The sequence below is a fragment of the Thamnophis elegans genome, chromosome 2 (genome assembly GCF_009769535.1).
Source record: "Thamnophis elegans isolate rThaEle1 chromosome 2, rThaEle1.pri, whole genome shotgun sequence".
Taxonomy (NCBI): Eukaryota; Metazoa; Chordata; class Lepidosauria; order Squamata; family Colubridae; genus Thamnophis; species Thamnophis elegans.
The window spans coordinates 147,537,208-147,562,685 of NC_045542.1; the positions used below are offsets into that span (position 1 = coordinate 147,537,208).

Consider the following 25,478-nt stretch of genomic DNA (forward strand, 5'->3'; position numbering starts at 1 on the left):
TAACTCTCGGGAGGATGCTCGGCGTTCAAGCGGCCAAACTACGCGCATGCTCAGTTCCGGAAACCATCTCCCTTGTCTGATTCCCAGCCTCCACGGCGGAGCAATCCCGTGGCTGTGCGCGTGCACGCAACGCTTTACGACGGCAAGCCTGGCGGCCGCTCGCACATGCGCATTCCTGATTTCCTAACTGCGTCACGAGCTTAACCCAGATTATTTTTTAATTTTTCGCAGACCGTTGAACTGCTTTTCAAAATTGAATTCGAACCGTGTGCGTCGATATAAATTTTATCCCGTATTTAGGCAAACGGGAGACTCAGCTGGGCGGGGCAGGCGGCCAAGGCTTTGTTCTTTGGACGCCGCGCACGACGGTGGGAGGAGGCGTTGAGTGGAGGGAGTGCCGCCGTATAAAAGCCTCCGCGCGCGCTCCCATCGGCCATTCTGGGGTCTGTTTAAAGGTGAGTACTGTGTTTCTGCCAACGTTATTATGGGAGCGGCTTGGGAGGGGGACAAAAAGGGCATTACGGTCTGATAATTTTATTTCCTATTCCCCCCCTCCCTCCCCCCATTATAGGGTTATTGACATTTGAAAATCCTATATCTTTTCTTGAAACTTGAACCTTCAAAGAAAGCCCTAAGCTCAGTTTTCCCTAACAACAGCAAAATAATAATAATAATCCCAAGCCACTCAAAAATGAGCCGCCAAAACGTTAAATTGACATCCGATAAATTATTTCCTCTCCTCTGGTTCTTTTAACCCGATAGAAACGTAGATTTACGAAAGGGCAATTTTGTAGCCAAATGCTATATTTTATCTGCTTTTTAAAAATTACATTTTTTGAAATTAATTGTAATTATTCATTTTCTAGGTTTCCTTTGAGCTTGAGACACCGTTGAACATCGTGAAACAAAGAAAAATTGCCCCACAGTTGAGCCTCTGAGACGACACAAAAAAGCCATCTACATTTCTGATCGTCTGTATTGGGAAGCTGTTAAAATTCTTTATGATCTGAAGGAGAACAACTGCCACTAAAACATAAAACCAAAATTAATATTTAGCAACAACTTTCCCTGATGTTTTTTTTTATCAAGCAGCTTTTTATTGCAAAAAGTTGCTTATTTTTTTTTAAAATGAGCAAAACCAAATTCATTTTTTTTCTTTAAAAAACACAGCTTAATTCCAAAAAAAAGCTAAACCTTGAGGCGCTGTCGACGAGAAAATTAATTGGATAGTAAGTGTCGCATTTTCAACCAACTGACCAAAAAAATTCATCCGTGTCGAAGTGAGCTAATGGCACGAAGAAAAGACAAAAAATTGGGAAAGTGGGTTTTGTTTGAGGTGTTAACCCTTAAGACGCAGGCATTTTGCCACCAAAAATGTATATATAAGGAGAACGATGGTCTCTTTAGAAAATCCACCGTCTCCAGGACTGTCAAGGGTTAATGAGCTCCCACATAACAGATGGTGGTGTCTGAACTATAAAGTGCTGCTTCTTTGTGTGGGAGACAAGAAGTGCTTGAATTAAATAAGCAATCTGTACATAAAGATTGCAGGGCAAGAGTTGGGACAAAGAAAGCAACTAGTAGCCAGATGGAGTCATTTTTTAGGATGGGTTTTTGTGTCAGCACCTATATTTCTAAGGATGTCTTAAGGGGTTTGTGTTTTTTAAAAACGAAGGTTTTCCAATGTGTATGTAGGCTTGTAATATGAAAAAGCAATCTAGGAATAAAGATTGCAAAATGAGTTTGGAAAATCATTTTAAACTTGATATTTTTTTAAAAGGACTGTAATAGAAAAATAGAAACCAATTGGATTCAAATGAGATCTTAATTTGCTTTTTAAATGTTTTCATCTATTTTTCCTCACTCCCCTCGCTGCAGTACGGCAGTGTTTACTTTTAATCTTTCTGTCCCTGATGAGCAGCATTACAATTTTCCTTTACAGGATCTTTCCATTTTTATTTCATCTACTGAAAAACGAGAGGGCAGGAGGAGGTACTGACCTTACAATGGTGAATAATGAGAGGTTCTTTGAGTCTCTGGCACTCCCCAAACAAGGGATCCCCTTTTTGAACTGTGTTAAATAGGTTCTAGTTGGTAGAACTGATATAAAATGGTAGAATTTGTGCATGTGATGGGGTTGTATTGCTATATAGTTTCCTCTCAATAGATTCTGGAGGCTCTTGCTTTTATTTCCTTAATCGCCTATGCTTCTAAAATGGCGGCCCCTTCTCTCTCCTATACAAGAACCCACGAGGCTTTCAAGAGCTGATGTAAGCAGCTTGTAGTTAGCTCCTCCCCTTCACTTATGTTTGGAGCCCTGAGCAAGCAGTTGGGGGAGGGCAGAACTGGCTAACCGGTTTGTCACTTTTCCAAAATGATTAACAAACTTCCGCTACTGCTTCATCTTTGGGAAATCTCTAGGTACAGCTTGCTAGGAGTGCAAAGTATTATCATGAATCCACTGAGTTATTTTTTTAAGGTTTCAACATCACATGAGAACTTTGGGTTTTTGTGATACCTGCGTGTTTGTGATATTTGTTTTGGGACAAATTTATTAAGTGGCTATATTTGTGATAGACCGACAACCTTTTTTGTGTCTTTTCCCCCTTCCTCTTTTTCATCTTGAGGTCTCTGAAATGAGATATGGGTCAGGGAAGCATGTTTTCTAGTTTTGTCAGATTTAACTGTTAAGAAAGATGAAATGCTACCACTGGATCCCAAATATTTAGTGTCATTGACACTTGCTGAAATTACCAAAAAAGGGGAGGGGTATTGTATTTTCATTTTCTTTGGCCATATGTACACAAAGGAAATGGGGGGAGGGGTAAATCTTGTATTAATTTGCCACATTCCGCCGTTCCTGTACAATGTACTAGGAAAGAAGTGCTCATTAGGAAAAAAAATGGGAATCCAGCTACTTGTATTACCTCACCAAAGGGAGGGGAACAGCCACAATTCCACCTGGTAAGCAAAATCTTTATGGTATTAATTACATTTCACAACCTTCATTTCTGTTCCAGACCACTTTGGTTTTTATTCATTTATTTTTGCTGCTGTTCTCTTCCATGTCAACACCATGAAATGACTCCTGATGCATGCAGTCTATAATGGGTTTTAAATGTTTTCCAATCTATTGAGGCTGCTCAAATTACTCCCTCCCAGCTTGGTTAATTCCGTAAAAGTTTCTTAAATGGGTCTGCATGAGCATCAGATAGCATTTAAGAAATGCTGCCTTTGTGATTTTTCCTCATGTAAGCAATGATTATTTAGTACTGTGGGGAAACATTTCACAAAGCTGAAATTATTGCCTCCATCTATGCCTCCGGTGGTAGCATTTCATATGTAAACATCCCTCTTCCCCCTTTTTAAATCAGTGACAGTTCTGGCTATAAAATTTGATGATTGGTGCACCTCATGGCATCTCAAGATGCTCTGCAATACAAAGTCAATTTAATTGGGGGGGGGGGATAGGTAAGCTGCTGCATAAGGAAGGCTTGAGTGTAAACCTGGCAGAAAATAATAGTTCCCTCAAGTACTTTTAGTAAAAATGTGTATTCAAAAGCACTTGATTATGAAGTCGCAGACTAGAACAGCCTACAACAGAATAAGGAACAATGTAAATTAGCAAAATAGGACAAAGGTTAATACTGTCATAGTCTTGAGGGCTAACATAAATATTATTTGCATTGTGAAATGGGCTATTCTGAAGTTAAGATTCATTTTTATACAATTATTGGTTTGAATAACAGCACAGCAGCTTGCCAGGAAATTAATTAAAAGATACATAGGGAAATACAAAGCTTTCCCCCAAATCCATTATTTAGAGGATTCCCATATATGGATAATAAACAATGCTTTTAGAATCTTGGTTTGTTTAGGATTCTTAAATGTTAATTCTGGAAGGTCAAGCTCTAGTTTCAACAGAATTGTGCTGCCACAGATTTCAGCCTTAACTACTATTGTGCCTTAGCTGCTGTATCAGATACTGAGCTACATTATTATGTCAGTTAGATGAGGCAATGACATGTCATAACACTGAACAACCTGGGTGAAATTCCTTCTGTGATGTAAAAACACATGTGGAAAGCCAACCCTGTTTGCTTGCTCTTTTTATATAAGACAAAATTGGTCTTTTTTTAAAACATCTACTGAAGGAAATCAGGACTGAACTAGAACTTGAGCATAACATTGATAATAGTTCAACATGGCAATATATTCCCCTGCTTACTGAGCACTAAGTAAATGGAGAAAATTTTCTCTTTGGAGAAAATACTCATTTTTATATGGGCAAAGAATATAACCTTCATTCCTGAACATACTTACTGGAAATTTCTCAGGCTAATTTCCATGTAAGTATAATTTGGATGGAAACTCAACCCTAAATGAATCCACTTAAGAGGGCTTCAAATGTATGTCCAATTTAATGGGGAATTCTTGGTGTGCAGCAGCATAAGAGTATTGCCACTTTTCTCCCTAAACTGATGCTTAAAAGGATATGTTTCTAAGTATGCCTGAAGATGTATTTTAAACAACGTTATTGATTCAAAGACTACTGTAATAAGTGGCTCATTTAGCCTCTTAACGCAGAATGTCCTTAGGCTGTTTTGATACAAGCTCAGTTTTATGGTTGAAAATGAAAGCTGATCAATCCAGAAATTCTGACTTCAAATGGAATTGATTTATTTGCTTATGTCTAGCAAATATCTCTACAACTGATGGATTGACATGACATTCTTGGAGTAGGGGCTTTTAGCACGGTACAGTAATGAACTGAGTACTTGTAATAGCTAGTAAATCAACAGGAATTGTAACTATAGTAATTCCCTTGGGAACACATTTTAAAGCACTTTGCTAACTAATAGAATTGTAGGATATAAAAGTGTCTCTTGGATTAAAATCCTGATATTAGTCTATGAGTACAAAATGAATGATTCTCTGGAGTCAAATCCTGGATAATTTTCAGGTCAATTGGAGTACTTTGGAGAGAGAAATGCAACATAGATAATGTTTCTAGTACCTATACCTTGCCTCTCCTCCCCTTCAATATCCTTCATTTTTCTGCTTTTCATCCAGGCTTCGAGAATTTAAATGTTAACTTGTTTTTGCTCTAGCAAATCCAAGCTCTAAGATTCTGGGAAAGCTGTCTAGGATTTTTTTTTTCATGATAACCGAAAGAACATAATGGCGAGGACCTGACTGGCTTGCGTCTGACAACAATTAACAACCTGCTTTTTGTTACCTTTTTCATGGGAATATCTTGGTGGGATATGCTGGACATCCCCCACATTACAATTCCTATCAAATTATGTTTTTTAGTCAGATAATTTATTTTGTTGCATTGTACAATGTACAAAAATTACAGTATCTGCATTGCAAGTTGGATATAAAGTTACTGTGCAGTTGTCCGACAATTTGGAGTGATGGTAACCGCTAAATATTTAGTATTTGCCCATCTTTGTGAAGGTTAATCTTTGGAAAGATAAAAGTACTATTATGCTTTGTTCTATTGAGGTTCCTATGTGATCAAGGTAACTTATTTAAACATAATGAACTGTCTACCATATTACTGGGTATAAAATGTAGACATAATATTAAATACTAAGAAAAAATAAGACATTAATTTCAAATTAACATAGCTTCTAAAATTTTGGATTAGAAAAACATTTAAAGTCTGTTGTCACTTGAGAGCTGTAGATAATTTGTTAGATGAGTTTCTGTACTGAACTATATCAATTATAACAACTATAAGAAATTTATAATTTAACAAGTGTCTCTGAGACTGAATTTTTATTTTTAGAGCATTTATCAAATTGAGAATTTCATGAAATAGTAAAGTTTCCTTTAATTTTAAACATACCAAGTACGAAGCATCTGGAAACCAACAATTTAGGATACAAGTAGAATGTATCTAAAATTTGTTAGATATTTGATAGCTCAGCCATGTGCTTCATAATAAAATTAGTTCCATATATATTATTAAAATGAAATTTAAAAACAGAATGAGGACAAAGATCCATTTACTTTTTCTTATGTACATTTAGGATTAGGCTGCTGTGTAAAACTTAAATTCACATGTTCTTGTAGATTTTTTTCATGCTAAACTAATAAAAATAGGATGACAGACACTACTGATAATGCAAAAGTTGTAAAGTTTAATGATTAAGAAATAGAATGGGAACTTTAATTTATCAAGCCCTCCCCCCCAACAATGAATGACTTGCATATATTTTACTTGAGATTTAGCTAAATGCAGAATTATTAACAAAGCATGATGTCACAGTCTCCCAAGAGTTCAGATTTGAGCCAAAAAGTTTGGTTTTTTTAATCCAGTCACATTTCGGATATGAGATAAAATAGCATAAGTGTAATTATGAACATTTTCAATGAATCCTATGTCAACCCGAGTAGAAATTCATAGAAAGCCCTGTTCCAAATTGCAATTATGAATAAATAAATGTCTAATTTAGCTGGTAGTATAAATTACATTAGAAAACTATTTGCTCTAGTGTGTTTGTGTGTGTATAATTGCTTTTTTACTTAACCTTCCAAGTTTTGATTATTTTCAAAACAGCTGGTAATTCTTGAATTTTAATTTTGTTCAATTGTAGTTTTGCTCATTTGTATACTTGAAAGCAGATTAGTGAGAGGTGCTTCCAAGTGAACGTATATCGTTACTAACTGGCTTTAGTTATAAGAAAACATGTTTTCAGAATGTTTCTGAAACACAACTGTTGATAAATCTGGAATGAAACTTGTGTTCAGATATGATAACTATATTTTAAATAAGTTAATGGAGATGTGCTAAAAATGGAATCAGTTGAAGAAAAAGTTATTTGCTGCTAATATACTAATCAACCTAATTTGATTAATATGTCTTAAAACAATACCTTTTTCATAGCTTTATAGTTTTAGAACCTGATTCAAATTGGAGGTTTTAATAGTTTTATAATTCAAATAATTAACTGCCATAAAACTGCCTGTTTAGTCTTGCAGTTTTTAAAACATACATGTAAGTTTAAAAATTGCAGCTGGATTGCCACTTCAGTTCTTCAAATTAAAACCTAATCTAACAACTCTTGAAATAGGGACCAAGATTAAAACAACATTTTGTTGAAAGAATGAGCAGTTTTGCTGAAATGTACCTAAACGACACTCATCCTTTTAGTTCAAATGCTCTTGTATTGCAACTCATTTTACTTTTTTTATGTATACTTAAGATATTATGTAGTAATATTTCCAAAGTATAGTTTTTATCTTTTTGTTAAATTGCCTTTAATTCCTACCAAAATTTTGATAACAGAAGCTTAAGATTGGTTCTTCAAACATTTTTAAATGATTTCCCCCCCCCCAAAAAAAAATCTTAACTTTTGATCAGGCAGAACTATCTTTTGTGAGAAGTTTACGCATTACTTGAGTTTAAAATGTTTTACTTTTGTTTATACACAAGAGAGGGGGGGAACGAACTCAGAATTTTAGAAGCTTTTGCTTGGGGATAACATTGTGAAACAAATTGGTTTTGAATTAGTTGATATATTGTGGGCCACTTGTCTTAAAACTTTTTAAAAAGAGGGGAAACTAAAAAGCTTATATTCTTGAATATCTTTTGAATAGTTTGAATATATCCTTTGCTACATGTCCCAATACTATCTGAAAGTATATTTGCCTTATATTTATTAGTCTTTTCAGGTGCTGCTGGATTCTTTGTTTCTTAAAAGTGAAGCTTTATCCTGTAAAACTTGATTAAATTCAAGATGATGGCCACACTAATTTCTTAAGTATTTACTTCTTTTAAAAACATTACATTATAAAGTTCTCAAATTATGTAGGAGTTCCTTACTTACATAAAGATAAAACTTTTGTAGTAACCTAATCATAATCTGTTAATCTGCTAAGGAAGGTTAAGTTTAGAACAGCCTGGAATCTCACATGATCTGTAATGCGCCCATCCCTCGGAATGACTTCAGTTATAGAGCTGCAGAGCCTCAATCGTTAATGCCAGTTCAAATGGAGCAGAAATATGAAAGCCTGCCTTGTTCTATCTCAAAAAAATAAAATTACAGCATCATTATGTAATAATGTTTTTGAAATGTAGTTTGCAACTAACAAAACTTCAGTTAGCAATCAGAACTTCAGTCTTTAATCAGGCAATCGCAATCAAGGGCAGAATGAATGAAAAGAGTGCTTTCCCCCGGTTACTGGAGTAGGTGTCAAAATACTATTGGCAAAACCAACCACTACAGATGTGGGGGTTTAGAAACTGAAATGGCATAAATGATAAGTAACATTTTTATTTTTAATTCTCTCCTGGGGTTGTAGTGCTGAAAAAGTGCCAGAATGACAGCTCTGGAGACTGAGGTCCTCTTCACCAAAGCAGGCTGAGCCAAAGTTTCATCAGTGCAAGTTTTCCTCAACAATGTATTGCTGTCTTGCATATGGAAGGCCATGTTGTGGGGTGAAAGGGGAGTTCAGTCTCCAAAGCCCACCTCATTTGGTCTTTCCATTACTGGGTGAATTCATGATACAGACCTTCAATAGCAATTCTTCAGAACTGGACTGAAGCCGCACAAGGACTCTACAAGTCACAGGCTGGTAACAACTTTACAGTCCCACTCCACTATCATCTATACCTGGATAGTATTTTCCTCCATGTGAAAATACAACTGGATATTGATTTCTTCCGGCCATCAACTTTTTAGAATTACTCTATCCAAAACATAGGAGTACACTTGGACCTGGGCCCTCCTGCTTTAGGGGAAAATAATTTCTACACAAATACCTAACGTACATGGCTTTGGAAAAGTAGGGTATCTGCTTAGTCCAATTTGCTATATTAAAAGAACTGAAGATGCTTTCTCTGGAAAAGAAAGAAGACTGCTCCATTGACTATTGGTCATTGCTTCTACCACAGAGATGTAGTTACTTAATGCTGTGGAAAGTTTAAAAAAAATATTTGGCATATTAATGGGGAAGGCCAAAACTTAGCATACTTAATTTTGCAAACGTGTGCTGCAAGATGACATAAAATAATAGGTTATTTCATTAAGGTACATTTATTGTGCTTCATTTTGAATTCAAAATGGAATATTCCTGAACAAATGTATTTCTTTTAAGACAGACAGTTTTCACTGCATCAAACTTACAAGAATTTAATCAGATGCACCTGATTACGCTGTCTACATACTTCTAAATGCAATTACAGTTTGCAATTGCAAGCCCATTACTGATATGTCCATATCTAATCCAGTAGTATGAAGATGGTTAAAACTACAGGCTACAATGATTTCAACAAGTACACCTTTAGTGCAAAGGGGTGATGAACAATGCTCCATTTACCATGAAATTTATAAACATACCACAGTATAGGCCTTATTTACAGAACTTAATGAGCTGACCAAAATGGCAGTACGTTTTCACACCTTAAAAAGTTTTTAGATGAGCCACATTTGGAATTAAATAGCTGCTTTAAGATATAGTTAAAAGTTGAAATTAAGAACCAATGCTTTTGAGTACCTGTCAGCCATGTGTGGCCCAAATGTTACTGGAGCAGATAAATTTAATTTACATAATTTTAAAAATTTAAAATTATGTTCCTTGAACATATCTATATAAAGCTCTGACAACAAAAGATCAAGTACATTCAACACAAATTTATTACGCATCTTGATACTACCATCAGATGGTTTGTCTTTCAAACAATGCTCTTTAATCAGAATTGTGGCAGATTTCTGAACTACATAATATAGTCTCACAGCCATATTAAACTTAAGCATAAACAACAAACCCTGTGATTAAGATGAGCACTTGGCTGTAATTTGCAGTTCAGCTAGTTGATTCCCACTTACGCACTAAGACCTGAGGGCAAATGGAAAATGTATACAGTATATCAGGGTGCTTGAAATACTTTTCATTTGAATTACTACCAAATTACTTTTGGCACCCACTCAGCAAGTACTATGTGAATCCAGAATCGAATGAGTTTTAGAGGCCACCAGTATAGGGTAATAGAAATGTAACACAAACAGAACCTTATTACTATGCTTGATCAATTGGATGTCAGGCAAATGAGACCCCATAAACGCCCTAGGGAGTTTCACTGGGATATAGTTATCATTTGTAACACTTGGGTAGTATCTTGCGTGTTTTTGGCTGGTATTTGTATGCAATCGTCTGCTACAAGACAAATAGCGGGGGGGGTGGGGGTATCTTCAACAATTACATTCTGATCTTAAGAAAGAAGAATATGGTCTTGGATACTTTAGCAGGGAATACATTGAATTCAGTGAGACTTTGTAAATACATTTGCACTTAGAAATCCATATTTGATACCTTGGCCTGGCTTTTTAAAGCTGAAGACACAAATGGCAATTCTGGGGATAGGAGAAACACTATCTTATTTGGAAAATAAGACAGATGGGCAGTGCTCTGGAATTTGGACTGGATAGGTGCTGTGGACTTTAGATAAATGGACTTACTCAATTTTAGTTGAATCAACAAAATGTTTGCGTATTTTACATATTTTAGAAATGGACTCTAGTTTTAAGGCCAAATGAACATGAATTTTCATGAAGGAATGGGGCTCTTTGTTTTTCCTTTACTCAACACTTACTCAATATTTACCAAAATATTCATAGATGTTAAAGTGAAATATTGGATTCCCAAAACTTCAAGAATCCCCATTGAAGGACTTGCTGATTAGGAGATACATGATAATTCTTTGCACCTAGTAAGAGAGAGACACTTTCCCATGTGTTTTTGCATTTTGTTTGCTATACTACAATGACAAATCTTGCTAACTTTTGAAAAGTTTTATTTTTTAAAACATTTTTAAAAATTTGTTGATTTTTTTAATCCTCCTGAAGAATTTAATAGTATAGTCTTTATTGTCATTGTACAAAATAAATACAACGAAATTGGTTAATATCCTCTCCTGTTTTTGACAGAATTTGCAAACATGGGTAGACCCATAGATCCAAAAGAGCTCCTCAAGGGACTGGATTGCTTCCTTGGCAAAGATGGAGAAGTCAAAACTCATGAAGGCATCACTAAAATTTTTAAGTAAGTGTCAAGTGTTAAGAATCCATTAATGGCCTATAACTGCAAATTATTGGCATACTGAAATACTGTACCACTTTTAATACTTTGTTGAGACCAAATTTTATTTTTCTTTGTACTGATATTAATTGAATAAGGCCATTTAGGTGGGAAAATATGAAATGATATTGATAGACCTATTTTTTTTAAAGTTTGTCAGCATTTTGCAGTTTCTTACAGTTACATTAACACATGATGTTCAAGAATGGAGTAATGGAGTGATTTCATTTCCTTCCCCCCCCCTCCCCCGATTATTTCTCTTAATCTTAACTGGCTTTTACATACTTGGCAGACTAATCCTTCATTCATTTTATCTGCAACCAAATTGAAAGTTTCCATTCCTGGCTTTTTTTTTCATTTCAGTTTAATGAAAGACGCGCAAAAGATGGTCAGTCGTTGCATCTACTTGAACATTCTGTTGCAGACCCGAGCACAAGATGTACTCTCAAAGTAAGTTTTGCTGAATGCTTGTGGGGAATGAAGTTAGGTCTGCTAGTTTCAAGAGCAAGATGTTCAGTGTATTAAAAGCAAGTGGGTTTTTTAATTAACAAATTCTGATAACAGTACCATTAAGTTATGTTATTTTATTTTAATTTGATCCCATGGACTTTATTATGGATTTTGGGCATTTTTCTCACCGCTGTTCATCTTGCTTTGCTTTCAGTCAGATTCCGATACACTGGTAATTTATTAATGGAATGGAATGAAAGAGTATGAATGTGAGTCTAGATGGGGGCAGTGATGATAGCGAGAGCGGAAGACATAATACTTGTTCTAATTCTGTATTCCTGGAAATTCTAATAATACACTTATCTATTATGAAACAAATAAAATGTAAACTATGCTATTTAAGCGTGTGAGTTTGTATACACTACGCGTATTCTTTGCAGCCATTACAGTAATGTGATCCTCGCTTGACTTAAAAGTGTGTATCCAGCTACTCGTAATTATTCTGCAACCTATATTTAAGCAAGCTGTAATATCATTCTACCTATGAACCATGACTTTGTCTCCTCGTTCTACAGATTCATCAAAGTTGGTGGCTATAAGCTCCTTAACACGTGGCTAACAAGCTCAAAAGCTTCCAGTAACGTACCTCTTCTCCAGCAGATTCTACTCACACTCCAACACTTACCTCTGACCGTGGATCATCTAAAACAAGTTAGTTAACTGCACAATAGTGGAAATTATCCTTTTAATTTGACCTTTTCAAAATCAAAGCAAAAAATGTTTTGTCCCAAATTGGAGGGAAGAAGACTGGGGTTTAACTTCTCTTCAGTTTCATATATTTCAGTACTCAAAACAATATTCCCAGTTTTAGGGGTGATAATCTGCGATGATACACCCTGTAGATTGTAACAGTCATTTAACAGACTGTTCCTTTTGCTTTTTTTTTTTCAGAACAATACTGCCAAATTGGTGAAGCAGCTCAGCAAAACAAGTGAAGATGAAGGTAATTGTCACTTTACCATATACAGATCTCTGATATTGGACACCATTCTGGATTTGTAGGGTCATACTTGAGAAAACATTTTTTAATTAATTGAGTGCTTTATACATTCTTTCCTTATTAGAACTTCGTCGACTGGCTTCCATACTGGTGAGCGACTGGATGGGTGTGATCCGCTCTCAAAGTAGCTCCCAGCCTACAGGTTAGTAGCTTTGTATTTCCACAGAAGCACAGATTATGAAAGCTTTTTTATAGTGAAATCAGATTCTCACTACAATAATCTGGGACCACAGTGTTGCTTAAAGTGTATCATCTACTTTGTATTCCAGGTGTAATGGAATAAGTGGATAACCTTGGGGATGAGGGAAAGAGATGCTATTTAGGAAACAATCCGCACAAGAGAGAGAGAGAATATTTTAAACATTCCCAGTTAACTCATAAGCTGCCTCCCCAGTCTATTGCTTACATTTTTGATCTTAGCGAAAAGGCCAAGAAATATATATTGTCAGACATTCTAACGTTAGACTTTTAAAGTATCTCTGTAAGGCAAAAATGCGATTGGATGTTGTGTGGTAAAAGGGGTGCTTTCAGAAAGACTAAAAAGCATCAGTCCTTTAGCCCTCCTAAGCCGCTGGTTTTGTTTGTCCTTTGCAGAACGAGAAAAGAAAAAACGAAAGGAAGAAAACAGAAGCAAAGCACCTTCCATTCAGGAGAAACCTCAGGAAACCAAATCAGAAGTGAAGCCTGAGGAGGCTCCTGAAAAGAAGAAAGAAAAACCAAAATCTCTCCGCACCACAGCACCTAGCCATGCCAAATTTCGTTCCACAGGTAAATGCAGTTAGAGTTTTTAATGGCTGTACTTAGGTTAGACTTATCTTAATGGTAGCCTAGCTAGAATTCCATTAGTTTTGTACAAAAGGCTCAATCCATACTTATAGAATGTTCCTGGGATTTTTAAATTATTCTGCTACTTAACTGTTGCTTGCTTGCTTGTAGGTTTGGAAATGGAAACGCCATCTCTAATTCCTGTGAAAAAGAACATAAACACTGCAGTAGCCCCTGATAAATACAGTTTCAAGCCAATACCATTGAAAAGACAGATGTAAGTAATATGATCTTAAAAGGAAAAGAAAATCACTTTGTCCCTTAATTTATCATATGTGGGACTGAATCTGGTAATATAATTTGTTCAAATGATTTAAGCCTGCACCTTTCTAGTTTGTAACCCAAACTTGATGGTTACATTAGTGGGGAGAATTTCTTGCTTCTTGTGCATAACAAAAGAAATGTAGTATTTGGAGACTAGATGTTCAGGAAAGTTTGTTCACTGATAAAGGAGAATATTTGTAGCTCAGGGTTGAAATTCGGAGTCCTTGGTGTTCTCTGAGCTTGGTGGTTTTCTTGCAAACATTTCATTACTGAAACTAGTGTGCATCCTTGTCAGGGCAGTGAAACGTTTATAAGAAAACAACCAAGTTCAGTGAGCACCAAGGACCCCTAGAGTTTATTCAGTTTGCATTTTTATAAATATTTTATATTCTCCAATTAATCTATGAACTGGCATGCTTTAGTATTCAAACAATTAAAGAACTTAATTTTAAAGTCATAACTAGATGTAAACATTAATGTATTTAGGAAGTGCTCTGAGAAATCTAATCCGGGCTTTAAAAAGAAAACAGGTTGCAAGGAGAATATCAGTTAGGTTACTTTCTTCCTTTATCATTTGTGCTAGATTTGATAACAAATAAACAAGCTCTTCCCAAACCTTCCCATGACATCCTCTTAAAATTCCAAATATTCCATCATCCCCCACACAAATGAAGAATATTTGGTCTGCCTTGGCTGCACCCAAAGAGACCTGTGGTGCTTTAGATAGGCTTAGAATAGATTAAAGAAGTAGAGCAACATATTCACAAAATGGCATACAATGAAGCAACTGCTTTTTCTTCTACCTTGGGGTTTATTTTTGTTTTTGTATTTTTGTTAAAGAGAGTTGATCAAACATTTACCTAGAAGTGGGAATCTTGTTTGACATGAAAGATATTATTCAACTTTGTGAACTATTCAGCGTCTTCTCTGTTGAGTGACTTGAGGACTGTTTTTCTCCATAGTGTATCAAACCCATTGGGAGATAACCCACCTGTTGAGAAGAAATACAAACCCCTCAACACCACACCCAATGCTACCAAGGAAATTAAAGTGAAGATCATCCCCGCACAACGTAAGGCATTCTCCTTTTTCATAGCCATGGAGTTAAGGAGCAACCTGGGCTAGGATAAAACCAGTGAAAACAGAAGACCAGTGTTTTGATCTTGCTTGTTAATTGATTGCTGAGTTTCCCCAACTAAAATCTTTTCATGTTGAATAGGAATGTGCAAATATTCAATGCACAAAATGTTCCATGCTTCTTAGTCGGGTTTTGAACATTTTTATGCTCAGATTGTGCACCTTGGATATGTTTGATGGATAAGCGAAACGGGGCCATTTTGTTTCAGTATAGAGAAAGAAAATAGTTATTTTACACAGAAGTGATTTGGGGTGATGGTTGGGAGCAAAAGTGGGTAAAAGCTGAGAACGTTGGTGGCACTGACTGAGAAGGGGCAGTGGAAGGCCACACCGGGGACATCAGTAGAGTAGTAGTGGCTCGGGAGAGAAGGAAAGGAAGGCTGTTCATATCATTAGGAAACTTTTAGTGCAGAATGATTCTTAAGCCCTTCTCAATTTACTCTCCAGCTATGGAAGGATTAGGCTTCTTGGATGCCCTAAACTCTGCCCCTGTCCCAGAAATCAAGATTAAAAAGAAAAAGAAAGTCCTGTCTCCAACTGCAGCTAAGGTAGGAAACATGCAGAGCCAGCAATCCTCCTTTTTACAGAGATGGCTTTAAATTTAGAAATCAACTAAATTTGTTTTGTTTCTCACGGTTCACAGCCAAGTCCTTTTGAAGGGAAGCCAGCTCCAGAAACCACTGCTGCCAAGCCATCTTCACCAGAGCTGAACCCAGCTTCGGAACCAATGGATGTGGATCGACCTGGTACCCCCGTGCCAGCTGTAGAGGTGCCTGAACCTATGGAGACAAGTAAGTGAAGGGAGAATAATACCTTCCACATTACAAAATGCGCTGAATCTATAGCGTGATACATTTTCCGCCATACTTGCCTAGGTTAGCAGCCTTTTCCTAGGTGATTAACCAGCCAGTCACTGGTGTTCATTTATGCAAGTGGTATCTGGAACACCATGGCAGCCTAAGGTGCTTTGAGTGATGGTGGTTTATCTCTCTCTTGTTATTCCAAGTACTTGACGCATTTGGCAGGCTTTAAAGTATTGTTGCTTTTTCAGATTCCTCAGAGCATGGAGGTTTATTGGATTCAAAGCCGACTGAGAGTCCAGCTGATTCAACCCAGTTGACAAAGAAGGGCAAAAAGAAGAAAACAGTGAGCTGGCCTGAGGAGAATAAACTGCGGGAGTATTTCTACTTTGAATTGGACGAGACAGAAAGAGGTGGGTGTTTTTTTTCTCCCCCTTTTCCAAAAAAGAAAATTGCCAAGATCCTAGGAAGTCTCACAGAACAGAGTTATGCCTGTCATCTGTCTAGAGCAGGGACTTTCAACTTTAATTTGCTCATGACCCCCATTTTACCTTTCTGATCCCCCTCATGGTTAGCTGTAAAGATATTTATTGTAAACTAGTAATTGTTTAATATTTATGCTTCTGAAACTAATCTAGAGATTGTGATGTGAGGGCTATAATAAATTGGTCAAAGGCTGACAAATATTTAAGTTTGGGTGTTCCCCTGAGAGATGCACACGTTTCCTATGTTCAGAACAAAAAGTTAATGGCAGAGATCTTTAAAATATTGTAATTGAAATGAGTGGAATAGGATAAGGAATTGAAATCTCCCACTTTGGGTACATTCAGACAATTAAACCATATTTTGGATGGCTTCCTAAAATGGTTGCCATAATGGATGTTGCTTCTCACAAAATGTCAATTTTACAGGAAGGCACATATATTCCAGTGCTTCACTTTTTAAGATTTTTCAGCTTTAAAAGTTTACTTATATACTTAACAAAGATACACATTTCTGTGTTTGTACGTAGATATGCTTATTCACTACTTCTTTATTTAAAAGATTTAACGCGTTTTGTGTCATAGAAAGTTTTGTCCATTAGCTAATCTTAGATATTTATTACATTCCATGGAGGCATGGAGCCCGTTAAATGGTTGTGCTGTGCATGAGTTAAACTTATTTTCCCCTGTCTTTTTGTCATTGTGTTTTTTAACCATGGCTTTTAACTGTTTTAATGAGTTTCAGTGGTTGAAGTTTTTAATTGTTGTGTTTTCATTCTGTACACCTCCCAGAATCACATGCAAATAAGATAGGCAGCTGGATTAAATGAACAAACAAACAAATAAAATGCTGAATATAATTTCTTTTCAATCTCCTACAGTCAATGTAAATAAGATCAAGGACTTTGGTGAGGCTGCCAAGCGAGAAATAATGTTGGATCGCCATGCCTTTGAGACAGCCCGTCGACTTAGCCATGATGCGATGGAAGAGAAGGTCCCCTGGGTCTACCCAAAGCCTATTGATTTGCCTGCCCCACTGGTTCAGCCAGGAAGTGGGAGTCAGGAGAAATTCACTCAAGCTGAGCGCGAGAAAGGCATTTTACAGGAGATCTTTCTCTCAAAAGAGAGGTGAGTAAACTATTGAGCATATTTGAAATGTATCTGTATAGGGGTGAGGATACATACTCAAGATTCTAAGCTATTCCTTAACTGGAAAATACGTACGCACAATTGACTTGCTAATAAATTAAATATAAAAAGGTCAGTTCACAAACACACTCGGGAAGAGAGCAATGATGACTTATTGCTGAGAAATTAAAAAAAATGCTGAAAGATATGATACAGCTAGTCCAATTTTGAGCAGTGCTGGCTGTGCTTTCCCCATTGGCATTGTGAGAAAAACAATAATATAGTCTTTGGCTCTTTGATGAAGGCTTACTGACCTATGCTTTCTGGTCATGGATATTTGTAAGGCCTGAAGAGCCCAAGATGGATATAATATTATTCTGTCTGTTGAAATTGTAATCTGCAGTATATGTTTCAATGTGTGGATCCCCTTTCCCCACCCACAGCTTGTTTGACAGGATGTGGTGATCTGGGATGTGGGAAATGGGGAACTAAATGCTAACGATACTTGCTGAAGTAACAATGTTGAAAAACTGATAGAAGAGAAGGGAAATTGCCCCCGTTATCATGGCAACGTGGCAAAATCCCCAAAGTCATGTGCTTGGGGGTTTGAGCTATATAATGTTGACAGTAATTGGGAGCCAACTGGTCTCAAGGCGTCCCTTTTGACTGTCCAATAGATCCTCCTTGCCATGTGGTTATGAGACAAGTGTTTGCGATGCTCTAAATCCCAATAAGCCTATGGATCCTAAAGTTGAGATGCTTTGTGTTGGGTTGTCTGTTCAATTTCTATTAAATGCAGTTTTGTTGCTAATAATTTGAATTTTTCTCCTGACAGTGTTTTCTGTGGGAGGAGGAAGAAGAAAGTTTTTAATTCATATATTGTCCAGAGATTTAAACCACCTTTTAACATTCCAGGCTCAGTTATCTCAGCCAATATAAATTGACCTTTTTCCCCTGTCATCTTTTATTTAACATCAAGCTGATGTTTTTGTCTTTTTTCCTTCAGTGTTCCTGACAGCCCTCATGAACCAGACCCAGAGTCCTATGAGCCAGTGCCACCCAAGCTGATTCCTTTAGATGAGGTAAATATGCTTGGTCCCTTTTTTATTCCACCCTCTATTTTAAACAGACAAAACTATGTGGGCTATAGTAGAGTGGGAATGAGAGGTCAAAGCTTGCCTTTAAATGTTAAAATAGGACAACTATTCTTTTAGCTCAGGGTACTTAACAGATAAGGCTCCCAAGTTCCATTATATTTAGCAGAGAACTTTCTAAAAAGGTACTGGAAGTCCTACGTGCTGTAACCTATCTCCCTCTCTTAACATTTCTGCTTCCTTTTGAGCGTAACAGAAACAGAGTGGAGATGGGGAACATTTCTTAACGTAGCTGCTCTGCCCTAGGGTCCTCCAGCCCCTCCAGCCTTTTGTATGCCCCCAAGTTCTGGTTGCCAGTCTCACCCACCTCGGGTTTGAGCACTCAGCTCCCCAGCAGCCAATCCCTCCTGACTCCTTGTGTCTCCTCTGTCACCTCTCTCAGGAATGCTCCATGGATGAGGCCACCTACGATGAAAGACTCAACCCATCCACCGCCTCGCAGTCTCCGGACGGAGCTGGGGGCTCCAAGCTCCCCCCGGTCCTGGCCAACCTCATGGGCAGCATGGGGGCAGGCAAGAATCCACAGGGCCCCAACCCCAGCTCTTCTTCCATCAACATGCAGGAGATTCTCACCTCCATCATGGTAACTAGAAGCGTCGTAGGCTAGTTGTTGTTGTTTAAATAGTGGAAAGGATGCCTGATTGAGAAAGCGTGAAACGTGGCCTTTGATTCACACGTGCCATCTGCCTTGAAGATAGCACAGAACCCTAAACTATTCCCCAGCTTGTCTGTCTCATATTGCCCAAACACCTCCAAAAAACGTAGGTTCCAGAAAATAAGACTAGGATAGTTAACAATAGTAATGAGAGTTTCCAAGTTAGCAGTAAGTGAAACTGATGAATGGGATTCTTTCTTGAAACCCATTTTCTGCTCCTAGTGAGACCCTTGTACAAAGGGTTCAAGATTGAATCACTATTCACTTGGGGCATAGCATTTCTAAGCAGGTTTATGTATAAGTTCAGAGAAGTAATGGAAAGACAGGGCAGGAGGGGTAAGATAGAACACATGTTCTAATTTCTTCCATTTCTCTCTTATTTTGTGCAGGGCGGCTCAAACAATCACAAAACAGAAGAGTTGATGAAGCAGCCAGATTACTCGGACAAGATTAAGCACTTGCTTGGCAATTTGCAGGGCCAGCCTGGACCAAGTCCTTCAGGAGGTAAAAAGAATAGTCGAGATCAATGGGCTGTTTCTCTTTAGCTTTTAACTCGCCTTCAGCTGGATTCATTTCATTTCCCATAAGCCCATCTGATGTGTCAGACTTTGTATTCCCCTTTATAGATTTGAAAATGGGAGATACAAGTCTACTTAGTGCCCTTAAAAGAAAAAAAAAGATACCTTAAGCCAGTCTGAATATTAGTCTAGCTAGTGGTGTTTTTTTTTAATGCTATCGGTTTAATTAACAGCTTCCTTGTTTTTGTTACAGTTCCACATGGGCTGCTTGGACCAGGACCTGGCCCGGTTGCCAATGGATTCCCACCAGGGCCCAAAAATATGCAGCACTTCCCTCCTGGAGGGCCAGGGCCTATGCCTGGTAAGCAGAGATCTGTTATTAAGGGAAGGGAACAGTTCAAGGTGGGGTGGAAAGAGAAGAGGGCGGGGTCTATAGAATGCTGCGAAGATGACGGCTGTAGGTCTTAACAGGTCTGAAGCTAACTTACCTCACACCTCTTCTCCTTTCCTTAGGACCACATGGAGGCCCAGGCGGTCCTAACATGCCCCCAGGCCCTGGTGTGCCCAATGGACCGCGGATGATGGGCCCACCTCCTCCCCAGTGTAATGATGGATACTGGGATCCTCCTGATGGTGGCATGCGTGGTGGGCCCCACGGAGGCATGAGAGGTGGCAGTCCTGGCCCAGGACCCGGCCCTGGACCTTTCCATCGTGGCCGTGGCAGCAGAGGTGGAGAGCCTCCTTTCCGAGGGCGAGGCGGACGGAGTGGTGGTCCCCCCAATGGTAGGGGGGGCCCTCCCAACAACAGCATGGGCGGTGGCCATGGAGGGGGACACGGCAGCGGTGGCCATGGAGGGGGACACGGCGGTGGTGGCCATGGAGGTCACGGAGGAGGGGGCCACCCAGGGGACCACGGCAGGGGACATCCAGGCGGTCATCCAGGGGACCACAACCGGGGACATCCAGGTGGTCATCCAGGGGACCACGGACGGGGATATCCAGGGGACCACAGCAGGGGACATCCAGGGGACCATGGCAGAGGTCACCCAGGGGACCACGGCTGGGGGCACGGAGGCGGCCATGGTGGAGGTAAATATTAATTCCTGCGCCCACGGGGGATGGGGATTTCTATGAGGGATTGGTGCTGGCATTCTGAGTTGCATGGGGAAGCAGGCAGACGATAAAAGTTTTAAGAGTGGCATTTTATTACAGTGATGGGGTGGGGATGGGAGGGTTCTAAAAAGCAAATACTTCAAAGTGCAGGAATGTTGAGCTGGGTTTTAAAATAAACCTATTTTATTTTAAAGCCACTCGATTAGCCATTTTCAAATTGTGATTTTGTGCCGTGCATGTTGGGCTCTGGGCTGGAGTTGCGCTAAGATGAGAGAGCGGTAGGCTTGCTTGGGGGAAGTGAATACCGTGTGGAGTTCCTGCTTCTGCGGCTGACCCACTCCTGTTTGTTCCCTTCTGCCTTCCAGATAGGTCAAAGCGTCCTGTATGTCGCCACTTCACCATGAAAGGCAGCTGCAGATATGAGAACAACTGTGCCTTTTACCACCCGGGTGTGAATGGGCCCCCCTTGCCCTAGCATATCAGGAGCCTGCGTTCCTCTCACCTATCCTGACTGTGGCATCTGGCGCACATTCCCATTGACCTTGAACTCCGCCTCTGGTTCCCCTTTCTGACTGATGCTGCACCTGCTTTTTATGGCTTCTGTGAGGCCCCTTTAAATGCTTGGAGCAAGGGAACGTGACGACTTCCTCCTTCGGCATCTGCTGCTACTGACGAACTGACACACCCTCAAAAGGGAGACTGTTGGGAGGCATCTTCCCCCTCCCCATCCGGGGAGGGGAGGCAACCAATGACTTTGAAAGCACAAAGAGACTTGAAAGAGGGCGGTTGTGTGTTTTTGTTTTTTTGTTTTTGTTTTAAAAGCAATTTATATAAATATTCCTGTGGAACCAGCAAAAAAGGAAGAGGGGAATGTACTTGCTTGCAGCCTTGATTTAACTGGGCAGTGTTGTTGAATTTCCCAGGAACCAGACCAGTACTGTTGAACTTGCTTTGGTCTGGAGGAAGAGCTGGCATCATCATCGGCAGGAAAACTCCTTTTTAGGAACGTGTGTGTGTGTGTTGAGGCAGGGGAGAGGGTGCAGCAACTGCTTGTGCATCGTTCTGGGAGATCCAAGGGCCGAAATCCATTTGATGCTGCCTCAAAGGGCCCAATGGGAGAACGGGGAATTCCAGCCACCGCCACTTGCACAATAATACCCTCTCGAATCAGGATGCCCCATCCGCCCCTTGTAACATACCCCCTTGCAGTGCTCTATGTTGAACTGCACAGATGTGGTTTCCCTTGGTGCTAAGTCTGCCATTGGGGGAAACCTACAAACTGTTTTCTGTGAAAACTCAATCCGGAGACTTAATGGTTTAAAGGGGTAACTTTTGTTTTCCTGATTTACATGGTTGGTTGTGGTTTTTTTTTTTATTTAAAAAAAACAGTCTCGTAAGATGTGGACTCTCACAGCATCTTTCATCTCCCCTCATCCTGAAGTGGGTGCAGCAATCTCTCTCCTGAGGGGGAACAAAATGTCTCGCTCTGAGTTTTGTATATTTTGTACATTAGTAATAAACATGGTGAAAAAGAAATATCTAATTTAACAATTGATAGTGTGGACGTGTTCATTGTTGAGCTTGGGAATTGCATTCTGTTGGCAAAAAGCGAATATAATTTCCCAGGTCTTTAAAATGTACATTAACCAGCCAGTTAGGTAGAGCTTGAAGATGCTAGCACTATCAATTTTTAGATAAATAATGATATTCTTCGGATGGGAGGAGGGAAGGGAATCCACATACTCAGTTCTGAGCTGTTTTCTATTATCCTGAGTAGAAAGCAAATACTGTATTTGCTTGGATGGGCTCATGTATTGGTCAAGCCAGCGCTTGGCCCCATTTCCCTGGGTTAAAAACCACACCAATAAAAGTTCGCTTCTTAGGGATTGCAGCATTTTTTTTGGAAGAATTTTGCAAAACACATTCTTTCAGAAAGTATTCCTAGGAAACATCAAAGGTTTCAATGTGTCTGTGTCTTTTACAAAATGTTTGAAAATGGTTTAAAAATTATCCTGAAGTGGAATACAGCCTAAATATCTATTTCCTCAGTTAGAAATGTAGACCTGGAAAAATAAGAATAATAAATTGTACTGCTAAATCTAAATGATGACAGCCCATAGTGGTGTTTAAGTATAATCTTTATTGTCATTGTACTTAAATACAACGAAATTGGTTAGGGTTAGTTAGTTGGTGGTTAATGAGTTTCTTTGGAAGGTAGTATATACACACACGGTAAGGACAGTCAAATGGGACCAGTAAGATGAGTATAATCTTCTGTAAAAGATTATAAGATTTCCAAACATTTATAAAAGACTTATTTTGGGTACCAAAACAACTTTAAAGGAAAAAAAGCAAGTGGTGTTTACAGCATGCAGCAAGGTCATCTTTTCTCATGTGTCATCCATCTTTTCCAAGTACCACACTAAAGTAGTATGTGAAAAATAATTTTGTTATGTAAAATTGAAGCCTTGCCTTTTCTGCTTGTATGTTTTTTTTCTGTTGAACTAATCTGTTCTTTAAAATAATTTGAAGCAAGTTGTGCATTCTCCCTCCACGTTCCGGACATTACTGAACTATTAAGGCCAGTTGCTCCCTTTGGTAACCATTGTTTCTAACGGTAGCTAAGCTTTTTTCTAGCTTTTTCATGCTACGATGTTTCCGATTATCTCAAGTTTAAGTACTATTCCCCTCAGAAGTCTTGCCTTTTATTGAGCTGCCTCCTTGGAGAGGACCCGCTAGGCATAATTTAGTGTGGAGAGAACAAGCTAGTCATGTTGATCTTCCATAACATTGCCTTTTTTTTTCACAGGAAAAGTGCTGAGGGCCAAAATATAAAAACCCAAGAAAAAGCAAAATACAGTACAGAACTTAGACAGGATAAAACTAGATGTTTTAAAAGTGAGATGGATGGCATATCAAGTTAATAATAAATATATTTCTTAACGAGTTTGTTGAAAACAGTACCATGTGTCCAGCTCTTAAGGTCAGCTACTCCTCGCACAAGAATTTCCTACAAATTCTTTGCTCAACTCTCTTTTTAAGTGATCTTGGAATTGATTCTCTAAGGTGACTTAGAAGGCTTACAAGACAGATGATAATTTTGACAGTTGAAGTTGCTTAACCACACAACAATGTAGTGTAATGGCCCTAGCACTTTCACAACTTCAGGTGGGTGGAGATTTGATCCTCGTGATACAACAGCCAATTGGAGGCTCAAACACTGTACGGGATCGCCTTAAGACAGGATAGTTCACACCACTAACACAGGGAGGCTAAATATTCTCTTAGAATCTGCAAGGAGCAGTATTGTGTCCACTGATAAAGAGGTAACCAAGGAAATATACCTGGAGTAGGAGGTGTCCTCATGGTTAATATCCTGATTAATCTTTGGGCATAATTTTGTTTCCTTCCATAGAGGTATCACTCGTGCGAGAAATAAAAGTGGGATCAAGAATAGATTCATATAAAGGATCTGGGTCAGCAGTTAAGATGACACCAAGCTGGTTTGCTTTTGCCCAAAGTCCATTTATAGACTTCCTCTACCAGGAAAGCCATTATATCTGCCTTAAAACTACATAATAACCCCCCCACCCCAGTCACTATAACAGCGAGATGGGTGGCATATAAAAATGAATAAATAATCTACAGGGAACAAACAGGTAGCTACTTCCAAGCATAAAGCATGCTATTATTACCTGTCACTCAATTATCTTCCCCATGCAGTAAACATACTGTTTCCTTACTACAGGTAGGATTCCTTATAATGGCAGGGATTCTACACATATTTAGTCATGGTTTGCTACAAAAGCTATACCATGAAAACAAGCTTGCTAAAACCACAGTGATTAGGCCACCTAACAGATTTAAGCCCAAACTGAACATCATAACCATGTCATGTGAGGTAGGCTAGTATCATAAAACCCATCTTGTATGCAGGATGGATTTGAGGTTGATTACTGTGTGCAGATGGTAGGGTAGTATCTTAGCATGCCGTGGGAATTCTCAAGCATCCTTGGGATTTGATCTAGAGATGACCGTCTGCAGCATTATTGAAACCTTTATGGAACTAAAATAATACTTAGGTGAAGCTCATCTGTGTGTCTGCAAGAAAATTAACCCAGGGTTGATACATTTTTCTCTCTGGTATGTTTTGATACAAATGGTCAAAAGCTAGAATTTCATCACAGTATTAGGTAAACAGGAAATAAAGGGCCACATTTTACTTTCAGTCAAGGGGGAAGGAAATGTAAGATCTCGATTCTCTAAGAAAGTCAGTTTCAATAACAAATCACCTGACTGCAAAGGCTAAAATGTAAATAACAAGACTGAGGTAAAAACATGGTGTATGCTCCTTTTTGCACTACGTGTTCTAGGTAATGGTGTGGATTTTTTTAGAAAACTATTGATTTTTTTTAAGTACAGCAATAGAGGGGAGTTCACCTTGATACAATGGCCTCCAATCAAATCCACTGTGTATGTAGGCACATGTTGAAGGAACATCCTTAGTACATACTGGTATTGATCAAAATCCTGTTGCTCCAGGGATGAGCAAGCCAACGAATTACTATGTAATATCAGAAGGCTAAATCCATCCAATTTGCTAATTACTATGTATTAATTTGTCAACAAAGAAGTCAATCTTTATCCTGCAGCAAAGGAGATTTTAAATAACCTGGGAAAATGTTGATGATACAAAAACCTGGATATCTGTTTAATTTTTCTTTGTGTTATGTATTATATATTGCTTACTTGTAATTCAAATGGTAACAATGTTAGTATCTGTATAACATTGGAGGATGAA

The 25,478-nt window shown here is 38.6% G+C and overlaps 1 protein-coding gene across 2 annotated transcripts; it reads left to right on the forward strand.

The window, feature by feature from the left end:
• The first annotated feature begins 834 nt into the window (after window positions 1–834).
• On the forward strand, window positions 835–24,106 carry PPP1R10 (protein phosphatase 1 regulatory subunit 10). Of its 2 annotated transcripts, XM_032210101.1 has the most exons (19): window positions 835–1,229; window positions 10,941–11,055; window positions 11,455–11,541; window positions 12,117–12,252; window positions 12,493–12,544; window positions 12,666–12,743; window positions 13,196–13,369; window positions 13,538–13,643; window positions 14,653–14,762; window positions 15,275–15,375; window positions 15,471–15,618; window positions 15,879–16,040; window positions 16,991–17,237; window positions 18,244–18,319; window positions 18,774–18,974; window positions 19,436–19,550; window positions 19,818–19,925; window positions 20,078–20,653; window positions 21,043–24,106. In XM_032210101.1, the coding sequence occupies exons 2-19, from the start codon at window positions 10,952–10,954 to the stop codon at window positions 21,150–21,152; spliced, it is 2,691 nt and encodes an 896-aa protein (XP_032065992.1). In that variant the 5' UTR covers window positions 835–1,229; window positions 10,941–10,951; the 3' UTR covers window positions 21,153–24,106. The 2 variants fall into 2 exon arrangements, with proteins under 2 accessions (XP_032065992.1, XP_032065993.1); XM_032210102.1 differs by lacking the exon at window positions 18,774–18,974.
• Window positions 24,107–25,478: the final 1,372 nt, after the last annotated feature.

Excerpts from the sequence above, each read along its gene's own strand:
- PPP1R10 (XM_032210101.1), top strand. The coding sequence starts at position 10,952 with ATGGGTAGACCCATAGATCCAAAAGAGCTCCTCAAGGGACTGGATTGC. Across the intron at positions 11,056-11,454 it reads GGCATCACTAAAATTTTTAA|TTTAATGAAAGACGCGCAAA; the intron begins GTAAGTGTCAAG and ends TTTTCATTTCAG. Across the intron at positions 14,763-15,274 it reads GAAGATCATCCCCGCACAAC|CTATGGAAGGATTAGGCTTC; the intron begins GTAAGGCATTCT and ends TTTACTCTCCAG.